The 23,757-nt window shown below is 35.9% G+C and overlaps 1 protein-coding gene across 2 annotated transcripts; it reads left to right on the forward strand.

Annotated features, from left to right (window-relative positions):
* The first annotated feature begins 1,785 nt into the window (after positions 1-1,785).
* On the forward strand, positions 1,786-20,730 carry agfg1b (ArfGAP with FG repeats 1b). 2 transcript variants are annotated; one of them, NM_200588.2, is made up of 12 exons: positions 1,842-2,076; positions 5,238-5,331; positions 5,424-5,539; positions 7,789-7,933; positions 8,040-8,190; positions 11,338-11,454; positions 13,605-13,737; positions 13,864-13,940; positions 16,195-16,290; positions 16,407-16,559; positions 16,843-16,931; positions 19,876-20,730. In NM_200588.2, exons 1-12 carry the CDS (start codon positions 1,910-1,912, stop codon positions 19,933-19,935), a joined length of 1,398 nt encoding a protein of 465 aa, NP_956882.2. In that variant the 5' UTR covers positions 1,842-1,909; the 3' UTR covers positions 19,936-20,730. The 2 variants fall into 2 exon arrangements, with proteins under 2 accessions (XP_087095098.1, NP_956882.2); XM_087238972.1 differs by lacking the exon at positions 11,338-11,454 and having other exon boundaries at positions 1,786-2,076; positions 19,876-20,727.
* Positions 20,731-23,757: the final 3,027 nt, after the last annotated feature.

Below are 23,757 nucleotides of genomic sequence, written 5' to 3' on the forward strand. Positions count from 1 at the left end.
TTATTGGCTGTGAACATTGTAAGGCTTGAAGCTTACTACTTGCTATTCTGAACCAATAATCGGAAACAGAAAGCAGTTGAAAGATGGTGTGTTTAAATCCATTATTTATCTGACTCCATTGTAATTAATCTGACTCCATTAAAGATGTTATCATCGTTGATAAAGAGAAAGAATCTCTACGCCTTAAAGCAGGCAAAGTTGTTTATTAAGTTACATGTTTAAATATACACACAGTAGAATGAAACAAACTAGCATACTGTATAAAGAAATTAGCTGTAATATATGCACTGCTGAGCAACAAAGACAGTGAAACTGCCTTTGTTAGCATATGAGGCTACGCACTGGTGTGCGGGAGATGCAGAGTAAAAGCCATTCTCCAAGATCAACAGTTACCTTTCCCTATTATACCCTGAGCAAAGCATTGTCAAACATGAATGAAAACCAACCCCCAAAACCAGCTAAACGTGAGAGCAAAGTTGAAGAGATGAAGTGGGGGAGAAGTACAACATACTCTCCTCAGGCCATGACCCAACAAGAGTAAATATATTGTAGATTGAAATACAATTAATCAATGTCTCTGTTGATTTCGTCACTACAACACTGAAGTCATAAACTGTCAAATGACACCAAACATGACAAAGTTATCCGAAGGAAGAACACAAGCAGATGAATTGTGTATGGTGAAGAGCACATGGTTACTGCAAGCAAATGGCAGAGATCTGTATTGGAGCTGTGGGGAACTCTGCCTCACCAGAAGGATCCATCCCATGCTTGGAATGTCTCAGTAGTCCTTCATTAGCATAGAAGGAAAAGTATATAATATTTTTTCAGCTTACAACATACATGTTTTATTTCATGAGTGTGAAATCGGTATGTGATATTGTGGTGCTGAGATTGGTGCTTGGAGGCTTCACACGGGCCCAGTTATCTCATGTCCAAAAATTAAGTCTTCACTGTGACTGTTTTTGTAGATTTTGCAGAGGGTTGACTAAATATGACAAGGGACCACAAGGGCTTTGGGGCTTTAACAAATTTAGCCCCTTCTTTTCACGTTTGGTGTCAGAGTTTTGAGGAAACCATACTACAGAGATTTAAAACAATATTAAAGAGCCATCTGAGACCCCCAAAAAGACGTTCCATGCCAATGTATGTTTTTAAGTTAAATCCTGTAAATCTGGGACCACTTCAGGGCTTTGAGTCTGTTGATGGTGTCCATTTTCAGCCCACTATCAACAGAGCTCTTGATAAACTTTTAATAATTTAGTGATATTATTTATTATACATGTATTGTCAAACAAGGAAATGGTGTAACAAAGCGTTACTGTTTGTATTTAATCCATCCATTCACAAACTGCAAAGTTAATCATTTATTTGGACAAAGTAACAAAGTGATAATGCAATGTCTTTTTTAACTTTTGTATTTTTTAACTTTACAATACTGTGGTCATTTTTCAATCACCCTGATAAGTTCTGTACACACCATGGAGTTTGCATGTGGTAATTATCATGATATCACCATGTTTTGGGGCAGAATGTGACATGATGGCAGTGTCATTGTGTTAGTTTCAAGTACAATGAAGGATATACTATAAAGCGTGAATGCTATCATCACTCAGTACCATGCTGTCACCACGTCGTTAACTTATATAAAAGTCTAAATCTTATAAATAACGTGTTTAGGCTATGTGCCAGCAGCGGGGTCTCGTCTCCATTGCAGTAGATGGCAGTATCGAATCGAGCCCCCTGTGGACGCGCTGCATCAGTCCAGTGAACAACAGGACGTTTATGGCTATTCCTGGCTGTCCTATGTGGAACGATTTTCCTTCGCTGCCGGGCGTGTATATGCTCTAGATTTACCCGTACCGAACAGCTCGACCTGCCCCAGCCCTTACTCCTTAATTATTCGGTGATGGCCGCGAGTGCCAAACGAAAACAGGAGGAGAAGCACCTGAAGATGCTTCGGGAGATGACCAGCCTGCCTCCCAATAGGAAATGCTTTGATTGCGACCAGCGCGGCCCGACCTACGTCAACATGACAGTGGGCTCGTTTGTGTGCACCACCTGTTCCGGAATACTGTAAGTTTATAACGAGGGCAGTCATATTCACACAGATGGTGTATGAACTTGTTGTTTTTTTCCCATGAGTCTGTACGGGCAGACGCCTAACAACCCCTCCCATCCGAGAGCTCATCTGCAGGATGTGTCCCAGCTGTCTCTTTAACATCTTCTGAACATCAGCTTTCACTAAAATAGCTGGAGATTCGGAGCCAAAGCAGCTGAACTTCATTCTAATGTTCACGGAGGAAAGCGTGGCGTTCGTGCTTCATGGCTGGATGTGAGATTGTGTTCAAAAAGTACTGTATCAGTGTGTGACACACCCATGTTTAAACAATTGCGAGTTCTTATGTTTAGTTTATTATCATAACTAAATGAGCTGGAGAAGCTATATTATTATTTATTAATGATTTTACAAGTGGAAATCTCTGCATTGTATTAACGTACTGGGAATAGGGCCCCTGGGAGCACATACATGTAGGGACTCTTAGTTCAATGCTCAGTCAGTTTGTGCTTTATGTTGGTGTGATAGAACAGGGGCCATCAGTGACCCCCATGGAGGCCTGCAGAAGATGATGCTGCATTTTATGATCCCAAATCAAAAACACCACCCTCTGTGTAGTTATCTTTTTAGAGACGTTTTGCATACAAGTTTTGACTGAGTATGACATAGGCAGCTATGAAGTGCACAAGGGCTCAATTTAGGATCCTATGTCAATAATGTAATCTTTAATGTCATAAGTTCAACATTCTACAGAGAATTGACTAAACATGGGCCACCAGGTCTTCACACAGGCTCAAAAGCTGGCCCTAAATAGCCACAAAGGATGGCAGTGTTTTAAAGATATTGTAGCACATTTTCAGTATTGGTACATTTTAAAATTTGCTGACGATTCTGAAATTGTTAGTTTGTTAAGTGAGGAAGACTGTACGCGCGGTCCTGTAATTGATTATTTTTTCAGCTGGTGTCAGGAGGCTTTCTTACAAGTAAATTTTCTTAAGACTAAATAGATGACTATTGATTTTAATTGTGAGAGGAGACTGATTAAGGGTAAGCAAACAAGTATTAATGGAGTTGGTGTTGAGATTGTTGATCAGTATAGGTATTTGGGAACAGTTTTAGATAATAAATTGTCCATTTCTATTAATACTAATATGTTGTGTAAAAAGGGGCAACAAAGACTATACTGTTTACAAAAATTAAGATCTTTTAATAAAGATAAGTCACTCGTGCATGATTTACAGCTTATACATTCAGTCGCTGTTATCCTTTTCTTTGCTTTGTTGGTTCAATACTCTAAGTGTGGAAAATAAAAGTTGTTTGGAGAAAGTTGTGAACCTAAAAGAAATAAAAACCGGCATGACCTTGGCTCAATTATACCATAGACAAGTTTTGAGTAAAGCTCAGAGTATTCTGTCAGATGATTCCCATCCTATGCACCACAAGTTTTATCTTCTCCCTTCTGGTATTCGATACAGAACTCCTATTAGTAAAACAAATCGGTTTAAACTTTCATTCATCCCCTCAGCTGTAAAGTTTTTAAATTAAGGCTAGAATTTGTATTGTATAATGTGCTTTTGTGTATTATGTTTGACATGCTTGTATGCTGCAATCAAATTGCCTTCGGGAAATTAATAAAGACTGACTGACTTACAGAAAATTGAATAAATATGACAAGGTAAAAAAGATTGAGGTAAAGTTGGTTTTATATTGACACATTCGGTCTTTCCCCTTAATAATATTAATAAATGCATTTTCAGAAAAGTGTTCTTTGCAAATTCTAAATGGTGAAATCATATTAACAGACTGTCAAAGTATTGTTCACAACCAAATAAATAGTGCTAAAGTTAATGTTGTTTTGAAGTCATACCATGGTAAACAATATAGGGAGCAAGCCACAAGTTGACACTGAATCATTGTGCGAATATAAAACCAACTTTACCTCAATGCAAAAAAGGCATCTCTGACCACACCGAACATAAACAATTAATTATTTCCAAGCCACAAATTTTAAATTTGTCAAAACAAACAAAATACCGCTGTATACTATACTTATAATTTTTATTTGCAAAACAAATGCAAAGTAATCTGTTCTGGCTAAAGGTTTCAGTTCACCCGTTAACTACACATAAATGGGGAGTTAATCTCCCTTTAAAGCAACGTTATTGTAAAAAAATGATCATTAAACCATGTTAACGCAAAAGAAAGCAGGTAAAAAACACACCATGTGATAATGAAAGTATGATCACAAACACACACGGTTAACGTTAGACCCATAAATAATCTGTTCAAAGAATGGTTTAAGCAAAAGCAAACTGCTTACAAAAAGACGAATCTCGTGCTTGTTAAAGCAGCAAGACTGTGGGTGCATGAGCATTACTTTTTGTCTTGTCTATTTGAAAGCGAGCCAATCACATCAGTTGTGTTTCTAGACACAGTTGCTTCATGCAAGGAAACGGTAGCGCGCTCTCATTTTAAGCAGTCGCACGTCACCCCAGCTGTTAGCACAAGTGATTATCCTTTTGCGCGATTATTTCTGTCAGTCACGCTACTTCTCATTTCTAAGACCTTTCTAAGGCCTTTGCATGCATATACTTCTAGCGCAAGTGATTATCCTTTTATTCGTAATTCACTTGCTTTCTACTGCTCGCGTGAATGCAATTATTTTTGTCAGTCGCGCTGCTTCTCATTTCTAAGACCACCCTTGCATGCATATTGGACCATCCTTATTGTCAAACCCTGCTTTTAAGTATTATTATCTGGGAAAATTATTTTCACCCAGCCAAAGTGGCTAGTGGGAGTTTCTGTCTTACCTGCAATGGCTGAAATCTACCCTCATTTGGTGGGTTGGCGTGTGTTAATGTTAAGCCTTGTGTCCAATACAAAGTCTTGGGGTTCTCAACAAGGTTTCAGTTCAGCACCTTGAGTCAGAGTTGGGAATGTTGATATTGTTTTGTTTTTATGATATTGTGTCTATTTTAGCCTTTTCTTGTTTTTTGGTTGAGTCGTTATGCTTTATTAGACTAAGGTTTTTTATTTATTGCTTAAACTTAAAACTTATAAATAAATAGGACCACGCACTAATTATGCATGACTAATGAAAGTAGGGCTCTGAAACATGCAAGTTTTCGAACTTGTCTCTGCAGTCATTGATGTTCATGTCATTTGATTTGTACCCCAGACGAGGCCTCAACCCTCCACACAGAGTGAAGTCCATCTCTATGACAACTTTCACCCAACAGGAAATTGAGTTCTTGCAAAAACACAGCAATGAGGTACAACACACTTTAACACAAATAGAGCATTATGATATATGCACATACAGAGATTTCTTCAAGTAGTCTCTTGCTGTCTGTTTTGTGCTCAGCTCTGCAAACACATTTGGCTGGGGCTGTACGATGACAAGAGCTCTGTGATCCCAGATTTCCGCGAACCTCAAAAAGTCAAAGAGTTTCTTCAGGAGAAATATGAGAAGAAAAGATGGTAAGGAGATTCATCCTTTTCATAGATATTTTTTGATGAACTTTTTTGAGATGTATTTTTGTGTAGTTTATTGTTGATGCTTTGTTTGCACGTCTGATGAGATAGATTTGCTCTTTCAGAAGCATTCATCCCTTTATATCTATAGTGTTTATTCTGCATTGCACATCTCATTTGCTTTGTGTGGAGTGATGTTAAGAGTTGCAGAACTGAATTATGGGTTCATCAAGTTGCATTGGGTTCATTGCTTGTGGCAGAAGTTGAATACTTTTTTACTTTTCAAGTAGGGCTGGGAGATTTGACATAAAACCTAAATCTCCATTTATTGAACATTTAAACACTATTATGATTAATGAACGACTATTTTTATTTATTTATTAAAAAAAAATTTGCCCTCAAAGTTCATTGATTTAGTGAAAATATATATATAAATATATATATATATATATATATATATATATATATATATATATATATATACATATACACACTCGCATGTAATGTGCTTAAAATGGAAAAAGTTGACCTGGAAAAATTTAATGGATTAAAGGTTTTGAATGTTGATGTCGATTAATCGCCCAGCCCTATTTTCGAGCGCCAATGCAGGTATCAGCCAGTTATATTGCTTTATGCTTTATCCATCAAGTGTTAACGCTGAAGCCTTTTATATGAGTGTAAACCAGGGGTGCCCAAACTTGGTCCTCGAGGGCTGTTGTCCCGCAAACTTTTCAGAATTGGACAGCACCCGTGCACTCAGCTCGCATGCATTTTTAGCATTTACTCACTGTCATATCTGACTGTATTATGTGAGATCATCCAACAAGATGTACATTTAATCACTGTTTGTGTTTTGACAGTTCAGGCATAAAGAAAACAGGTTGCACGCTGTTTGAGGGAACTTAAGTCATGCTGGCATTATGTGACTCAATTGTTCTCTCTCTTTGTCTGGTACTCCAAATAAAAAAGTGTGGGAAAAATTCTTCTAGCTTATACCATGCCCTCTATTCTCTGCAAAGCCTTTTTCAGATACAATTGCAACCGTTTCAAGCATAACATTCAAAACATGATTTTTTAGGCATTAAATAATGGTGTAAATCTGTAATTTGAGGAGTGCAATTGTTAGTTAATTGTATTTGCTGATTAATTTGAATACTTCCCTCCCATAAAATGTGTGAACAACCAGAAAATCCTTCCAATTCATATTCAGTAAGTTGAAACACAAAAAGCTACAGTTTTCTGTGCATGTTTAGTGAATACAGACAGAACTTTTTTAATTCCAAAAAAGACTATTGAGCAATTCCAGTGTTATGGATGTCACATTTACAGTAAAAACTCAAAACATATATTCACATAGAACGTACATGTTAACGTTATATTGAAACATCTGTTTATGTTTTTTCAAAGAACTAACCACAGGACCAGAAAAATATCAATCTGTAAATGTTTTTTATGTTTATGTTAAATAAGGAAAATCAACACATTTTAATTAATGCCGCTTTTGTGATTTTTGTAAATCAAATAGAATTGATTGTAAACATTGACAGAAATATTTTTGGGTATTTTTACAGTACTTTAAAATACAAGCATACACAATAAACCTATAAAGGGTTTCGCTATTTTAGTGAAAACTAAATGGCATGGTTGACATTTTCATGGAATTGCTCAGTTATTAATTCTGACCCCTGGTCTTTTGAATCATTTTATTTGTAAAAACACTCATTGTAAATTTTGTTGAATGAATTTAAATGTAGACATAAATGCATATAGGTCTATATGTATAAATGCTGCTTTAGACTCTAGAAACTTGATTTCCTTCCTGGAGATTTTCTTATGCCAGTTTTTACCGGATAAAAATAACATTACATTGCATTGTTTAATTGCTCCCTTTTTATTTTTTAGAGCAGTGTATTTTGGGGGCTGTTTCCTATAGTAAAACATATTGTCCTTAATAGGGAAAAGTTTTTATTTAGCCAAACATTTAAAAAAAAAAAAAAAGAAGTTATTTTAGAGCAGTGATCACAGTATCATGATATAGAGAAACTGATATTTTCATTCAAGGTTATCATACTGTCAGATACCTAAACCGGCTTATGCCTACTCGCTACGTTATTAAATATGCTAACACTCAATTTAAGTCTATTAAACCTATTCAAAATCTCATTATAAAGTCCCCAGGGAGCCTAAAGTAATCATAGCCTTTGGTGTTGACCTAAAAATTGACAGCTCTGTTATTGTGCCATCATCAATTGCAGGTATGTTCCCCCAGAACAAGCCAAGGTTTTAGCCTCAGTGCAGGCCTCGATATCTGGTTCATCAGCTAGCAGCACCAGCAGCACCCCAGAGGTTCTTCCACAGCCCCTCAAAACCCTGCATCTCACCAAGACTCCTTCTAACCAGGTAACCACACACAACCATTTTGTTCTTTCGTTCAGAAACACAGAACGGTTTGTTCTTCTCAGTAAATCCAGGTTATGTGCTGTAACTACCCGCATTTCCCTCTCAGTCCCCAGTGATCAGTCGTGCTCAGTCTGTAGGCCAGGAGAAAAAGTTTGACCTCCTCTCAGACTTGGGTGGAGATATTTTTGCTGCCCCTCAAGCTCAAACTGCCGGCTCTTCAAACTTTGCAAATTTTGCACATTTTAACAGGCCCTCAGGTAACCATTTGTTTTTTTCAATTATGTATGAGGGAGAATCATATTTAGAAGCTGTGGCTTGTCATAAGTTCCTTTAATTCTTTCACCGCTGCTTCTCATGTTGTAGCATTTTTGTTGTTCACCTAAAGGGATTGTCCACCCAATCAAATAATTCCGTCATTATTTACCAGACCCTCCCGGAATCCACGATCCATTAAATCCAAACAGCTCCTATCAGAATTCATGCTGCTTTTATATCCTTCTGTAGACAAACATTTGCCACACTTCTGCACTCATGAGAGTAGTTTCCAAGATTCTGAAGGACTTTTGAAGTTCAAGTTCAAGACAATTCATCACCTTGGAATTATAAGGTTCTTTCTGCGTTCTAAATAAATTTGAGATATCAAGCTTCAAAGTTTTTTGCATTTCATATAGCAAACAATATGTTTGTAACAGTTCTCTTTCATACACTAACATGACAGAGACCCTAAATGTACTCTACATGTAAATTATCAAAATTGTCTTCCATTTGCAAATTGGGGTAAAATAAACAGGGCAAATACAGATTAAACCTTCTGATTCTTAAAAAGGTCATTTTTCACTTGGAATTGTAAGGTCCTTTCTGGCAGATCATTAATTCAAGCATTAATTATCAAGAAATACAATCACACAAAAAAAAAAAATTGGTGTTGTAACAATTTGTTGATGTTTGAGAGCATTTATTTGATGTTTTAGGATGAATATTTTTTCTTGGTTAAATTAAACATACAAGACTGTGCTAAATATTTTGTCCTGTGCAGATGTTAATTTAATGTAATTAATATGGTAATATTTAATAGTATATTGAATTAGATGAATTATTGAGTTATATTTATTGAACAATATGTCCCATGAATTAAATTACGTATTTGCCCTTCAAGACTTAATATCACATTTAAAGACTTTAAAAGAAAACAGACAATGAGCAAATGAGTTTAATAAACACTGAAAACTGTTTGACTGACTAAATATACACAAATAAAAATAATTCACATTTAATATATAACTTTTTTAATAATTTTTTTTCAACTATTTAAAATGTAACATTTCATCTTAATTCTTCTAAATCATCACATTTACACACATCTTTTCAGTTTCAGGTTTCTCCTCGTTTTTGTGTGGTGCAGCATTTTTTAGTCGACTTTGATTTTGTGTGTGTGTGTGGTTTTTTTTTTCTGTTATTTCGTGCTGTCAATGGAGCAGTTTGGCAAAGAAAACTGATCCTGATTGGTCCGAAATGAGCTTGTCTCTATAAGTTTTTTTGTTTTTATTTTCTGTGAGCCAATCAACAGGTTTGTTTTTGTAGAAAATGTTTTTTCAAATAAAAAGTCTTAAAATGTAAACAACTTTTAAAAAACACCACATCATGTTAAATGAGTTGTCATTTTATAAGAATTTATGAATAACTCAATTTTGAGAATAATGTCAGATAGAACCCTATAATTCCAAAGTGACGAATTGTGAAAGATGGTGTTATGTTCGACAGTGATCTCACAAGGTTTGCAGTGTGATCTCTATATGCATCCAAAATATGACAGCTTATACCAAAGCTGCGAATGGATGTTACAGCCAGTGGATTTAACTGAATACAGTATTTGTCAAATATTTTAGCGAGAGCAGAGCTACAGTATGAGAAACTGTATATTTTAGAGAGTGATTCCAGTTTTGTGTATGAGTTAATCACTTCACATTGGAGAATCCATATAATGTAAATGTAAATAATGTGCTTTTGGGGTTTGGCTCAGAGCCTTGTAAAAGGTGCCATGGAAAATGCCTCAAATAAACTTTAAACTAAGAAAGACTTCTCTGAAATTGCCAATAGTGTGGTTAATTAGCAAGAATGTCGCTGGTTCGAGTCTTGGCTGGGTCAGTTGGCATATCTGTGTGGAGTTTGCATGTTCTCCCCGTGTTGGCGTGGGTTTCATCCGTGTACTCCGGTTTGCCTCACAGTCCAAAGACATGCGGGACAGGTGAATTGGGTAAGCTAAAATTGTCCGTGGTGTATGAGTGTGAATGAGAGTGTATGGGTGTTTCCCCATGATGGGTTGCAGCTGGAAGGGCGTCCACTGTGTAAAACATTTTTTGAATAAGTTAGCGGTTCATTCCACTGTGATGACTGAAGATTAATAAAGGGACTAATAAATAAAGAAAAATGAATGAAAAACTAGAACAATTTATGTGGTCCCATGGGTGCTCGAGATTGGCACCTATGACTTGATCCATAATGTTTAAAATCTATTTATCAGAGAACATTCTATATAAATGTGTAGTGTTAGATCACAGTATCCAGCCCCGGATGCTAGAGCTTGTCAGGAAATGTCAGTTTTTTTCAGGTAAGTCAGCAGAGTTTCCAATACTCAAACTTGTTAACCAGTATTTAACTGAATTAACCGTCTATCAATATAGGAGTTGACTGTGGAAGGAAGCCAAAGAAGAGCAGAAGCAGGAGACGAAGTGATGATAATAGATGGGCAGGGTTTATTCTACAATCTTTGTTGCATTTGTTTCGGTGCGCTCTCATACTTCGTCTGAACAGCACGGACTTAACAAGTGTTATTATACATCAGGCCACAAGACTTCGAATCAGAGACATACCCTCATATCTCATACCAGCGGAGAGGAACATTTCATGAAACAACATCAAAATAAAACCTAAAAGCAGAACAAGTGTAAGATATGTTTAAAATAAAGAAATCAAATCAATAGACGATTAATATAATAAATGATGAACATAGAATAGGAATTAAATAAATAGACTAAATTAATAACTAAGATTTATAAATGATTATAAGACTATAACTGATATTATTAATGCAAAACAAATAATAATAAAAAACATGATATAATGTAGAATTGATTTCATTTAAAGCATACACAGGTTATCTCAAATTTCAGATTCTGCATTAGTCTATTACTTCCATGACCCCTTTGAGCACCTGTTTTGTTAGCATTTGGGTGGACAATCCCTTTAAATGCCACTGCCATATCATGTCACCTAACCTATAACCATGCATTGTGCCAGTCAGTTTGTTACTTTATGTTTGGTTGCCAAAATGTATGTCAAACACTCTCATTTTCCTCATCAGTCCTGTTCATGAATGTATTTTGTTCACCCCATGCTGCCTGTAGCACAAAATAATTCCACCACAGACTTTGCCAACTTTAATTCCTTTGGAAACGCCAGTGTATCATCACATTTTGGCACATCACCCCCCTCAAAGCCTTCCCTCCAACAGCCCCACACAGGTACCACACCCCAACCCATTCATTGTGTATTATGCTCTTGTGTACTTTCATTTCCTCCGATGGCTGTTACATAATGAAATCATATACAGTACTTCATCAATGTGCCTCTTTCCTGTACAATGCCTGTAGTTAAATGACACCTGTTATGCTATTTTTGCAACATGTAACATAATTCTTGGATGTCTCCAGAATGTGTTTATGATTTTTTTTCAGCTCAAATAAACCAGAGGTTACGCTGTTCTTAAATGTCTTTTGTAATGCAAATGAGCTACTGCTTCTCTTCTCTTTTCAGAAAAAGGTTGACCCTTTACAGTTCGAGTTTCTGATACTCTCAAAACAAAATCTCATCATATACAGTTGAAGTCAGAATTATTAAACCCCCTTTGAATTGTTTTTTTTTATATTTTCCAAATAATGTTTAACAGAGCAAGGACATTTACACAGTATATCTGATAATGATTTTACCTCTGGAGAAAGTCTTATTTGTTTTATTTCAGCTAGAATAAAAGCAGTTTTTAATTTTTTAAAAGCCATTTTAAGGTCAAAATTATTTAACAAATTTAAGCTATGTGTTTTTCAATAGTCTATAGAAGAAATCATCAGTATACAATGACTTGCCTAATGACCCTAACCTGCCTAGTTAACCTAATTAACCTAGTGAAGCCTTTAAATGTCACTTTAAGCTGTATAGAAGTGTCTTGAAAAATATTTAGTCAAATATTATTTACCGTCATCATGCCAAAGTAAAAAAAATCAGTTATTAGAAATGAGTTATTAATGTTTAGAAATGTGTTGGAAAAAAAAATCTGCTCTCCGTTAAACAGAAATTGGCTAAAAAAAAAATAAACACAGGGGCTAATAATACAGTGGGGCTAATAATTTTGACTTCAACTGTGTATTGTGCTCACTAGACATCATAAGTGTACTATTGGCAGCTCTTAATATCCAAATATATTTGAAGCATACAAACATAAATCTTTTTCATCTTTTTTGTATCTGTTACAAAAACCGTTGAACACAAACAAGGTTTATTTAGGAAAAAAATGCACAGGTAACACGTATGACATCAGTAGATTATCCGGAACAGGCTATTTATGGATACTGCTTCTGGTTTATAGGGATTATTAAAGTAGGAGCTAGTGAATATTTAACATTATAGGTTGGTGGTTTATACACACACAACCATGGTGATTTGGTTGTGGCTGGACACATCAGTCTGTAAATGTCAATATTTATATTAATAATATATCTTATAGACACCTATATGCTGTAAAACTGCAGGTTAGCCATGTTTATATATAGTAACTTGTATTTAAATGTAACTTATTTGATTGTAATGCAATAATGTGCACCTTTTGTAAAGCTGCCTTATAGCTTTTAATTATTGTAAAAAGTGTTGTACAAATAAACTTCAGTTGACATGAATTTAATTTTTGCCTCTTTTTGCATAATAAAATAAACAATAACATTAAGTAGAACACAGTACAAGGTCATTTCACAATACATAGAATATCAGACACAACATAGTACATTTTCCTCCCAAATGCTTAAGAAAAAAGTAAAATATATTATAGCCTCCACAACTCTGCGCTTGTCGAACTAAACCAGCCTATAAGGAGTTCCAAGTCAGCGTTGCTAATAAAAAGTCTTATTGGATTCCAGGTTTTGAAAAATCTATTTTGTCAGTTTGCCAACCCATATCTCAGTTCAACACAAGGTTGACACATAAACCAGATTTCAAAAACGGGCGCATATTCAGACGTCCTATGTGTAATTGCTGTATTAAAGTGAATTTGTGCATAACAGATGCTCTTTAATGAAGATAGTTTGGCAATAAAATTTTAAAATAATAATAAAATATATAATAAAAAAGTAATAATAATGATAAATAATTTTATACATTTACTTGCTTACACCAATGTCATTAGAGTAGTTGAACATAAATTTTACTTAAAAATCCAATAGATGTTTACATAGCCATCATTAATTTAATGGCCTCCCTTCTAAGAATATATCCCATATATTCTCTAACTAACTATGTAGCCCTATATAACACTTAAAAAAAAAAAAAATTGGATTCTATATGTGATTATTTTATTCACTTGTGTCTTTGTTATTTTAGTCAGTAATTTAAGATTTTTGCTCTTCAGGAGGAGGCATGTCCGTTCCTCCACTACCCAGTATGCCTCCTGCACCACCTCTGGCTGGTTTATCAAGAGAGGACCGTTATGCTGCGCTGGCTGAGCTTGACAGTGCCCTCAGTATTACCATCCCCGCACAAGGGTAAGTTATTTCTAGCACAATATAATGTTTTAAATACAGTATTGCAGCATCTATTGTTGTCTTTCTAGTAGTTTATTTTAACTTATGTTCATGTATACATTTTCATGTGTGCATGCATTACCAAAGTGGTTTTGGAGGCGTCCCAGGAGCTCCTGCACCGCCACCTCAGCATGGACTGCCCAACATGCAACAGGGTTTTGCAGGTGGAACTTTTACATATTTTATATGTAAACTAGTTGTAATAATCAGTGTTAGTCCTTTCCAAATTGAAAATGATCATCATTTACACACCCTCATCGCACTCTGAGGCCATAAGAAATGTAATCATTTGGGAACACAAGTTTAAACAATTTTGAGAGATTTTGTCTGACTTTTCAAAACATGCATTTGTACATTTGAGCTCTATTGAGCGGGTCCTTACAATCACTGCTGATTGGCCAATGTGTTCACATGCTCAATAGATATGACTGTGATTGGCTCTAATGATCATCGCTGAACCCCCTTCACTGAGGGATTAGAGTGATAAATGGACACTGGACCATTCAGTGAAAATCTTGTTCACACAAAACTGTAGCTGTGTCTCTTTTCAATGGCTGCATCCTCAGAAGAATGCATTAGAAGGGCATTGAAGTCATTTTGGCAAAACGAAAGCTGTCTTAAATCGAAAAGATTAAAAGGCTCTTTCAAATGTAGCCTCCAAATACATTTTTGTAACCGGTAATGAACGATACAACCAGTGGCCAGTGTCATAGGATACAACATCAATACGTTGATACCGGCAGGACGTTTTTAAAAGAAAACTCCCGAGTACAGTTTTAAATTTACAGTATAATTTGGGTTTCATTTATACTTGGATATATAACTAAACACCCTAAAAGCAAAATGACTACAAAATGCCTTACTAGGAAGTGAATTTATTGACAGTTTAATTTTTTTTATTTGTACATATATAGTAAATATATTCATGCACAGTCAATATATTTATTTTCCTCAGATTAATGAAGGGTCTAAGCCAAAAAAGAAAATGAATAAGTGAATATAGTCAATATATTTATTCAGTACGGGATCCTTTTTTTGCCTTCACATTGCTTAATATAAGTTTTAAAATCTGATTGAGATAAAGGAAGCACAAACGTTACTGTTACTCATTAACAGCAGCTGTTATGGTTGCTAGGTGATGAGATCAGTCCTCTGTGGGTTAGGTTGTCTAATTTGACAACTCTCAGTTCAGCCTGATGCTGCGTTCACACCAGACACGGATGAAGCATCAAGAGTGAGTGATTTACACGTTAAGTCAATGCAAAGACTCAAATAGACATCCAACTACACGCTCAGACCTGCAAGCTCACATCAACACTTTCAGACCTATCATTTTATCAGACAGTGCCACCTGCTGTTGGTTCGGGTGAAGCGGCAAGTACGGAGACCCAACACTTTCGAGACAGTCCTCGCTGCAGCCCGCAGCTTGATGTACTGGACCAGGTCCACTACGTAATAGACGACCGCCCCTACCCTAAACCCAACTCTCACAGTAGTATGGGCGTTACCTCAGTGGGCGGTACAATATCCACAACAAATGGGACCTGATCCGGTACATCATCGTGATTACAGACTGCAGGCCTGCAGCTTCATAATGTTGGCGAATAAGGCAGTGCAAATCACGCGATTCAAGCAAATAAAGCGGTGTGAGTTGAGCTTTTTGCACTTTTAAAATGTATGAAGTTGGAAAATTTAAACTTCACCGGACATTCACGCCGCGTTAACCTATCAGGAGCTTGCTCTGGACAACAGCTCAAAACTAGAGTTGGTTCAGTCTTAAGCACTGCTGAAATCTTCCATCATCCAGGTACTGTTTCTGGTGGAGTTGATGAACCCGGAGCTGGGTTTACTTCTAAACGAATCTAGTAGATCAGACATGGCTCCGAGCGAATGTACTCTGTTTTTCAGCCTTCTTAAAGCACACAAAACACAGCTAATCTCTCAATAAAATCCATGTTAGCCATTTAGCAAAGAAGCTAGAGTCACTGGGCTGACAGAAGCCCTGCCCATGATGTGAATCTGCGTCTATTGTGAAGTGAATGAAGGGAATTTGATGTGTGAATGAAGCGTGTAAACTCAAAATGTTCACGTGTCTATTCACATACAAATAGCGCGTTTGTGCAGCGCATGACTAAACGTCATTGATTCTCACAACGTCAAGCAAGCATCTTCTTACCAAATATGAATGCTTCCTTAAATGGATTTTTTTGTCACTTAATGAGCATTTTGAAGCATCAGAGGTTTAGATGACAGATATTCAGTGAAGGGGTCAAAATTGAAGTGTTTTGATGATGAACTTTTTTGTTATGGGTGTAGATGAACTAGGGTGTAGATTGGTAAATGATGGCAGAATTTACATTTTGGCATTAACTAACCCTTTAAGTCATTTAAACTGATTCAACGATTTCTATCATGCAGCTGCTCCCTCCACAAACCCATTCGTCGCTGCTGGGATGGTTCAGGAGCCCATGTCTACAAATCCTTTCCAAACCAACGGACGAGCCGCTGCTTCAGGTAAAACCTAGCTTTGGTGGAGATCAGCATGCCCCGTTCTGTGTTTGTGTGTCCACTCAAGGAATGAGCAGATGAAACATGCTACTCCTCCTCTGGTCTCCTTTTATTTACTTTAGCCTCATTTGGCACTGGCTCCATGAGCATGCCAGCTGGCTTTGGGAACACAACCAGTTACTGCCTGCCAACCAGTTTTAGTGGGACCTTCCAGCAGCAATTCCCTGGCCAAGGTCCCTTTCCCCCACCTGCAGCCTACCACCAACAGCCCAATGGTATGTGAGACTATATTTGTGTTTTTGTGAGTGTGAGGTGGCCCAAACCCCCCAACGGCTTATGCCTTTCTTTTACGCATACTCTTCTAAGTCATGAGAAAGGCTGTGTTTGTATTGTAGAAGCATCAGTGGTTTTGCTTTTTTCGTGCTTCGTTTACGTGAGTTTTGGTGTTGCATGTGTTGGAGTAGCAGGTTCAGTGCTTTAGCGTTGAGGTGGGTTTTTAATATCTGTCAGTGTAACGCATCAGTTCCATGGACTTTTCTCTTTCACGGTCCTGCTCAGGGGGGTTTCCAGCCTACGGACAGGCCAAACCTATGGGCAATTATGGACAGGCGGTCACAGGACCTGGCATTTCCAGCAACCCGTTCATGGTAAGCAAGTCAATGGCTGTGAAATAATCTAAAAAAAAATGAAGGACATGTGATTGCCAGTTTTGACACGTTATTGGACATTCATGCTCAATTGGTTGAAATGAATGTGTAAAATCACTCCCTGACATTAGATGACACTATTGAAAAACAGAAATACCATAATGGCTGATTTATACCTCTGCATCGAGCACACACATGTTTCTCCATCAAAACACTCACACAGCCCTCGCCGTGGCTGACGCTAACATGTACCTCTCAAAATTTAACTACACATTGCAACACAACGCATAGCTCAAGCTCTGTGATTAGTTCTTGTGGTGAGTGTGGGCAGTCCTGAGAACTACGAGCCTGATGAATCGAGTGTTTTCAAATGTGGAGTCTCTTGAAGGAGCTTCAGATGGATTTGTGTTTACTTTAGGATTGAAGTTGTTGCATGTCTGCCGGTTCTCGCCTCTGAATGAGCAAGTTTTAGCTACCTGTACATTAAGGTAGCGTTCAGAAAAAACAACACCTGTGAAGAAACTCCACACAGAGGAACATAAATACCTTCTGCCAGCTACTGTTTCGGAAGTGTTATTGCAGAGCAACACAGAGCAGCAAGAAGTATAAATGCACAGCTACGCACATGGCAAGCACTGTGGGTCATGCCGATCACGCGATGCAGAAGTATAAACCAGCCTTAAACACAATTAATGTGCAGCTTTAAGTTTCAGATAATTACTTTTATAGAGAAAAGGTCACTTTCACACATTTGCTTGTGTATTTATCGCTTTAGAGAGAGCTTGAGTCACACTTGTTCGAGCTGTCGGACTGTGATGTGAAAAGAGTTGGGATAAAAAGAGATGATTAAATTGAGCGATTGCTTTATATTTTGTACAGAAAGGTCATGTTTTAATCCTCTATTTGTCACATACAATAACATGATGCAATTTCGCAGGTCAGAGTTCACCAAGATTAAATGCAGTGACATGCATTAACGGTACTAGCCATGAAAAACAATTAAGAGAAATGAAATGGCATTTTATTCCTGGCGTTTTGAACATAGTATGCCCTTTGTTTAGTCAAAAGATGTTAAAGGGGCAGTAGGTGATTTCCTTCAGAAAGATTTTTTATTGTGCTGGTTGAAAGTCTGTTCACATTCCAATAGTACAAGTAAATGATCTAAATCTATTTAAATGTATTTTTATATTTTGGGTAAGGCATAAGACAAAAATAAATTTGTCCTATTAAAATTTGTCTGCCGACAATTCCTGTAATTCTGATAAATAGCCCAAACTGTGTCAACACATGGAGATTTGTACATCTGCGCACCTGTTCACACAGTTAGTGTGCGCACGAAAAAGTTATGGCAGTAGAAACAAATGCTGAATCAACTTTTTAAAACCTTAAATCAATATTGGAGTTACTTTTGCACGCTTTTAGACCGGTTTTGTAGATTGTGTTGTATTACGAATGGGTTATATGCACTGAAATGTTGTTAAATGCACTGAAATGCAGCCATCTTCTGGCGAACGATTCCTGTGATTATTTTCAGAGCTATTTTTCATTACCTTATTAGCAGGGTTCAACTTTAAGGACATTTTTTACTGGCTTGACTCGACCAGTGGTTCCGATTTTTACTTGCCCTGCCAAAATTTTCAATGGTCCCACGAAAAAAAAAAAAAAAGCTATTTCTTAGCCACATATTTTAAATAGTGTGTCAAAAATAATGTCTGTGAATCTAGAAGTTAAATATTTTTTAATGTTAAAATATTTAGCGGTAAAATATAGCTGTATGAAAAATGTTCAGGTATTTTATTGCAAAACAAAAGGTTGCTGACTTAAAAGTGACAAACAATACAAAACATCACTTCATTTTCTTCGTTGTGTTGTACCCATGTAAATATGTTTCCACAACATAAGAAACAGACGTTTTCTTTTAGCCTCCTAATTTGATGTTGGCGTCTCTTCACTGTATTGGTTTTTACCAGGTTACAGAAAAAAATAAGATGCTTAAAACATCCAATCAGATAAAAGGAACCAAAAAGCAATATGGTGTTTATGACTTCATAGAAAAGGTAGCATTCAAAGACTTAAAAGTACAAAGTGTTTCTCGATTCTAAGACTGTATTTGCACGCAATTGACAAATAGTCGCAGGCAAATTAAAAATTTTTGACAAGACAGCAGCACTGGCCTGATCGGGCCAGTAACGACTCTCTCTACTGACCCGAACATTTCTCACGCTGGCCCTGGGCCATCGGGCAGTCCTTATTGTTGAACCCTGATTAGTTTCATAAGGAACCTATACATCATCAATAAAGTAGATTTTTATTTAGTTTAACAACAAAACATAAGTAAATAGTGCTATCTTGCCTAACGTTAGCCTGCTTTACTGTAGTCAAGTTGGTTTTATATTCACAATGGTTCATTTTGAACAATGACTGCCTGTGATGCACTCCCTATATTGTTTACCATGCTACTCTGAATATTCGCTCTGAAATAGCATGTAAGTATGGCCTAGTAATAAGCATAGTTCCTGCATGCTGCCGGCCAACCATTAAGCAGAGTCACTTTAGGACAAAGTGCGAGAGAAAGCTCTCATACTAACGGTTAGCATTTTGGCAGATCACCTACTGCACCTTTAAAGTCAACAGTAATCACGCATGATGGTTGTCATTGTGTGCACGAGTCTTTAAGCTGCTTTAAACATGCTTAAGATATTTTCAAGTCTTCGTATATGCTTTAATCATCTTAGGTAAAATGAATGTATAATTGGATGTATAATTAGGAAATATAGCAATAACAATGTTATATAACAATGCTTCAATAATGCATTTTTAAAATGCCAACATGTTTTTCTGGATGCCATAAATTATGACTCACACCTTCAGAACAATGATTCATCATCCCCTCTGATGCTGACATCTGTGTTGTTTTTTGTTGTCGTTGTTGATTTCTCTTCAGGGGGGAGGCCCAGCAGGAACATACCCCACAGGAGGTTCCTCCACAAATCCATTTCTCTAAAGCGCTTCTTTTTGTTACATCACATCTCAGCTGCGTCATGCACACATTCCGCATCACCAATGCTCTAAAACATTGTCTTCGAGAATCTGAAAGTATTCAGATTTTGTATTTACTGCACTGAGTCTTCGACATTTCTAGAGAAAGAGCTGTGGATACGCAGGTGACGGTCTTCCCCACCCATCTGTGTATTCTGGACAAAACTCCACGATTGTCCCTCCTCATGTATGCCTTTGACTCAATAAGTAATGTTTTAAGCCTAGAAAGTAAGCTCCTTGTGCATATCAGCATTTGTAATCCTTTTAAAAACATGTTATTCACAAAGAGAAACTGTGACTGAACAGCAGAACACGATGGTGTCTAGGGATGCTGTGATTTAGCTGTTAAAAAAAACAACCTCGGTTTGTCCTTAGCACCCGCTCTAGCAGAAATGTTTCGTTCTGTTGAGGAAGAGACGCCACTGATCGCCTCATGGAGGTCAGAAAACGTGGTTTGGATGGAAACCTGACACCTGTTGAAAGAGCAGAGGAGCTCAGCACAAGCGGTTATGTAGATAAAAGCAGATTTCTACAGCACAAAAAGGCCGAGTAGATGTCAGTGGTAGAGTTCGCTTTTCTATGATCTCCCCTTGGGGTCTCTATAGCCGCACCTTTGGGAAATTTGCAGGTCTGACCTGCGGTTGTTCTCCGTCGATGGATTTTTGACCACATCAAACGTTACCATTACAGGTATACAAGTTAATGTGTACATATATAAATATATGTATAAAATATTAAATGATTTTTAACTACTGTGTTACATGTGTCTGTTTGTGCTTTTTTTCATTGCACAAAGATCGAGTTTCTAATTCTAATGTTTTTGTTATTACATACTGGGCAAGTGGACTTGCAGAAGTTACCGTTTACAATAAGGTTGTAGTAGTGTTTACTTACATGAACAAACAATGCGTTCGTTAGAGTACTTATGCCTCTGTACGTTGAATTAAAGTTGTGTTAGTGCATGTTAAATCTCTGCATTAAATAATATTAACAAGCTTGAATTTGGATTTTAATGATGCATTACACGTTGAGCTATAATTAATAAATCATAAATAATAAAGTCATATTATACAGTGTGAGCACAAAACAATAGAAACCATCTCAGATGTTTACCACTTGTCTACACTGCAAATATTATAAGCCATTAACTCTGAACCATTATAATCACAGCGTTATTGGTACATATTTCATTAGGATTTTAACATACAACCAATAGAAGACAACAAATCTCCAATAGGGAGACCTTATACAGTAGTTTCTATTAAAATCAATGTAAGTTCCATTATAGTTCTTGGAACTAGTTCTTTGAGGGTTTTTTTTATTTATTTTTATTTTTTTATTATTTGTTTATTTTGCCCTTTGATATGGAAAGGGGCATTATCTATGACAATATCTGAATTTTTTTTTTTAAGTTTTGTTACATTTGATTTTAATCCAGATGTGTAAGAAAAAGAGAAATAAACTTTTTAATATCATTATTATCAATGTATGATGATCAGCCTTCTTTTGGAAACTCTTTTGAATAAATCTTGTATCAAATGACTTCATATTTAACAAATCCACGAGATACGTGACCTGTTAAAGAATATGGACGGATCTGTAATTTGGAAGTGGCTTATGGCGCTGCTACATTTTATTTATTTTTTTTATTTTAACATGCATTAACATTAGGGTCAGTATGATTTTTTAATGTTTTAAGATAAGCTCATCCTGCTCACCAAAGCTGCATTTATTTAATCCCAAAATACAGAACAAATTGTAAAATTGTGAAATGCTATTGCACTATAAAATAACTGTTCAAAAGTAATTTGTTTAATTTAATAATTCATTCCTGCGGTTTAAAAGATGAATTTTCAGCTTCATTACTCCAGTCTTCTGTCACATGATCCTTCAGAAATCCCTCTAATGTATGTTATTGTTGTTATTTTTTTATTAATAATGTAATAGTAATAAAAACAATAATGTCTGGAGTAATAATTTCATTTGCAACCTCATACAATAAAAAAGCATTTATTTAAATTTTTTATAAATATTTTTAAAACATTGTACTTTAAAAAAAAAATGCCGCCTTAAGAATAATAAAAAAAAAACACCAGACCCTCAACTTTTCGCCGGTAGTGTATACAACCCATGTTTAACATAGTGGTGCTACACTAACTCTGTAGCCTGGGGGTTTGCTGATAAAAGACAAGTATCAGTACTAAAAAAACATGGTACCCCTTTTATCACCTAAAACCATGGTTACATTTTCAGAAGGCATTATTTTCAAACCAAATTATTCAGTTTTTAAAATCCAGTTCTCAATGTTAGAATGTAATACTTTGCAAAATAAGTGAATAAGTTTAATCCATATTGGAGCAAATAAAAAACAGATGGACGGAACAAATTGAATTAACATGCACATGCTGAAAGACAGATGTTTTTTCTTTTTTTGATTCACCAACTGTTCTTGCATGATTGGTCCTTAAAATGTTCTTTATAATGTTTTTTTTTTCCTAAATAAAGAATTTAGCAAGTGTATAAATAGAATATTAATGATCAAATTAATTTATTCATTTATTTATGTAACTTTGCTATGTCAGTAAAATACTCCTCCAAGTTATGTCATATTTTAATATATGACAATTTGGAATAAACTTCCATTGCCATACAACACTATCTTCTGTTCCACACATTGCCAGTGTGCCTGCAGTTTCATGAAGTCATCGATACTCCTCTAAAAAAAAAACAAGTGTCCATTTCATCCTGTTGTGGCAGAACTTCAAGTAAACAGGCTATGAAAACAACAGTATTATTTATTTTATTACATGTTGCATTTTGTAATACCCTAAATGTTTTCTAAAATGTTGTTTAGACTATGTATGAAAGACATACAGTGGAAGTCAAAATTATTAGGCCCCCCTCCCCCATTTCTGTTTAATGGGGATAAGATTTTTCAACACAGTTTTAATAACTCATTTTTAATAACTGATTTATTTTTTCTTTGCCATGATGACAGTAAATAATATTTTACTAGACAATTTTCAAGACACTTCTATACAGCTTAAAGTGAGATTAAACTGCTTAACTAGGTTAATTAGGTGAGCTGGGCAGGTTAGGGTAATTAGGCAAGTTGTAAAATGGTGGTTTGTTCTGTAGACTATCAAAGGGGCTTAAAGAGGCTAATAATTTTTACCCTAAAATGTTTTTTAAAAAATTAAAAGCTGCTTTTATTCTAGCTGAAATAAAACAAATAAGACTTTCTCCAGAATAAATAAAATATTATCATTAATAATAATAATAATAATTTCCTTGCTCTGTTAAACATAATTTTGGAAATAGTAAATAAAGAAAAAATCAAAGGGGGGTCTAATAATTCTGTCTTCAACTTTGTGTTAAGTTGCTTTATATTTGTAGTACAGCATTCTGATACAAATGGATGGTCAGGGTTGTTTGCTTTTTCATGAATGTTTTTTTTCCCTTTACTCCATAGTTCAAAAATCACAGAACAATTATATAATAATATAACATGGGACATTAAATTAATGTAAATGAATATACTACTCAGTAAAAAACTTAAGAATGTACAGTAGAACAAAACTGTGAAGTTTGATGCATAAATGCTGCTATCCTGCAATAGTCAGACAAATTGATAACGTACTATAAAAGAACCACTTTCAAGTGTGTTTTGGATGTGTTCCTTCCTTTTAAGGGCTCATTAAATGGCCCATAATAGCAACACAGGCTCAGCGTGAGATGAAGATGATCTTTCCCTCTGAAAAATAAGATGACGTAGTGGAGTCTGTTG

The sequence above is a fragment of the Danio rerio genome, chromosome 2, assembly GCF_052040795.2.
Source record: "Danio rerio strain M-AB ecotype USA chromosome 2, GRCz13ab, whole genome shotgun sequence".
In the NCBI taxonomy this organism is placed as follows: domain Eukaryota; kingdom Metazoa; phylum Chordata; class Actinopteri; order Cypriniformes; family Danionidae; genus Danio; species Danio rerio.

Coding starts and splice junctions, on each gene's coding strand:
- agfg1b (NM_200588.2), top strand. CDS start 1,910: ATGGCCGCGAGTGCCAAACGAAAACAGGAGGAGAAGCACCTGAAGATG. Junction 2,077..5,237: donor ACCACCTGTTCCGGAATACT/GTAAGTTTATAA, acceptor TTTGTACCCCAG/ACGAGGCCTCAACCCTCCAC. Junction 11,455..13,604: donor CCTCCAACAGCCCCACACAG/GTACCACACCCC, acceptor TTTGCTCTTCAG/GAGGAGGCATGTCCGTTCCT.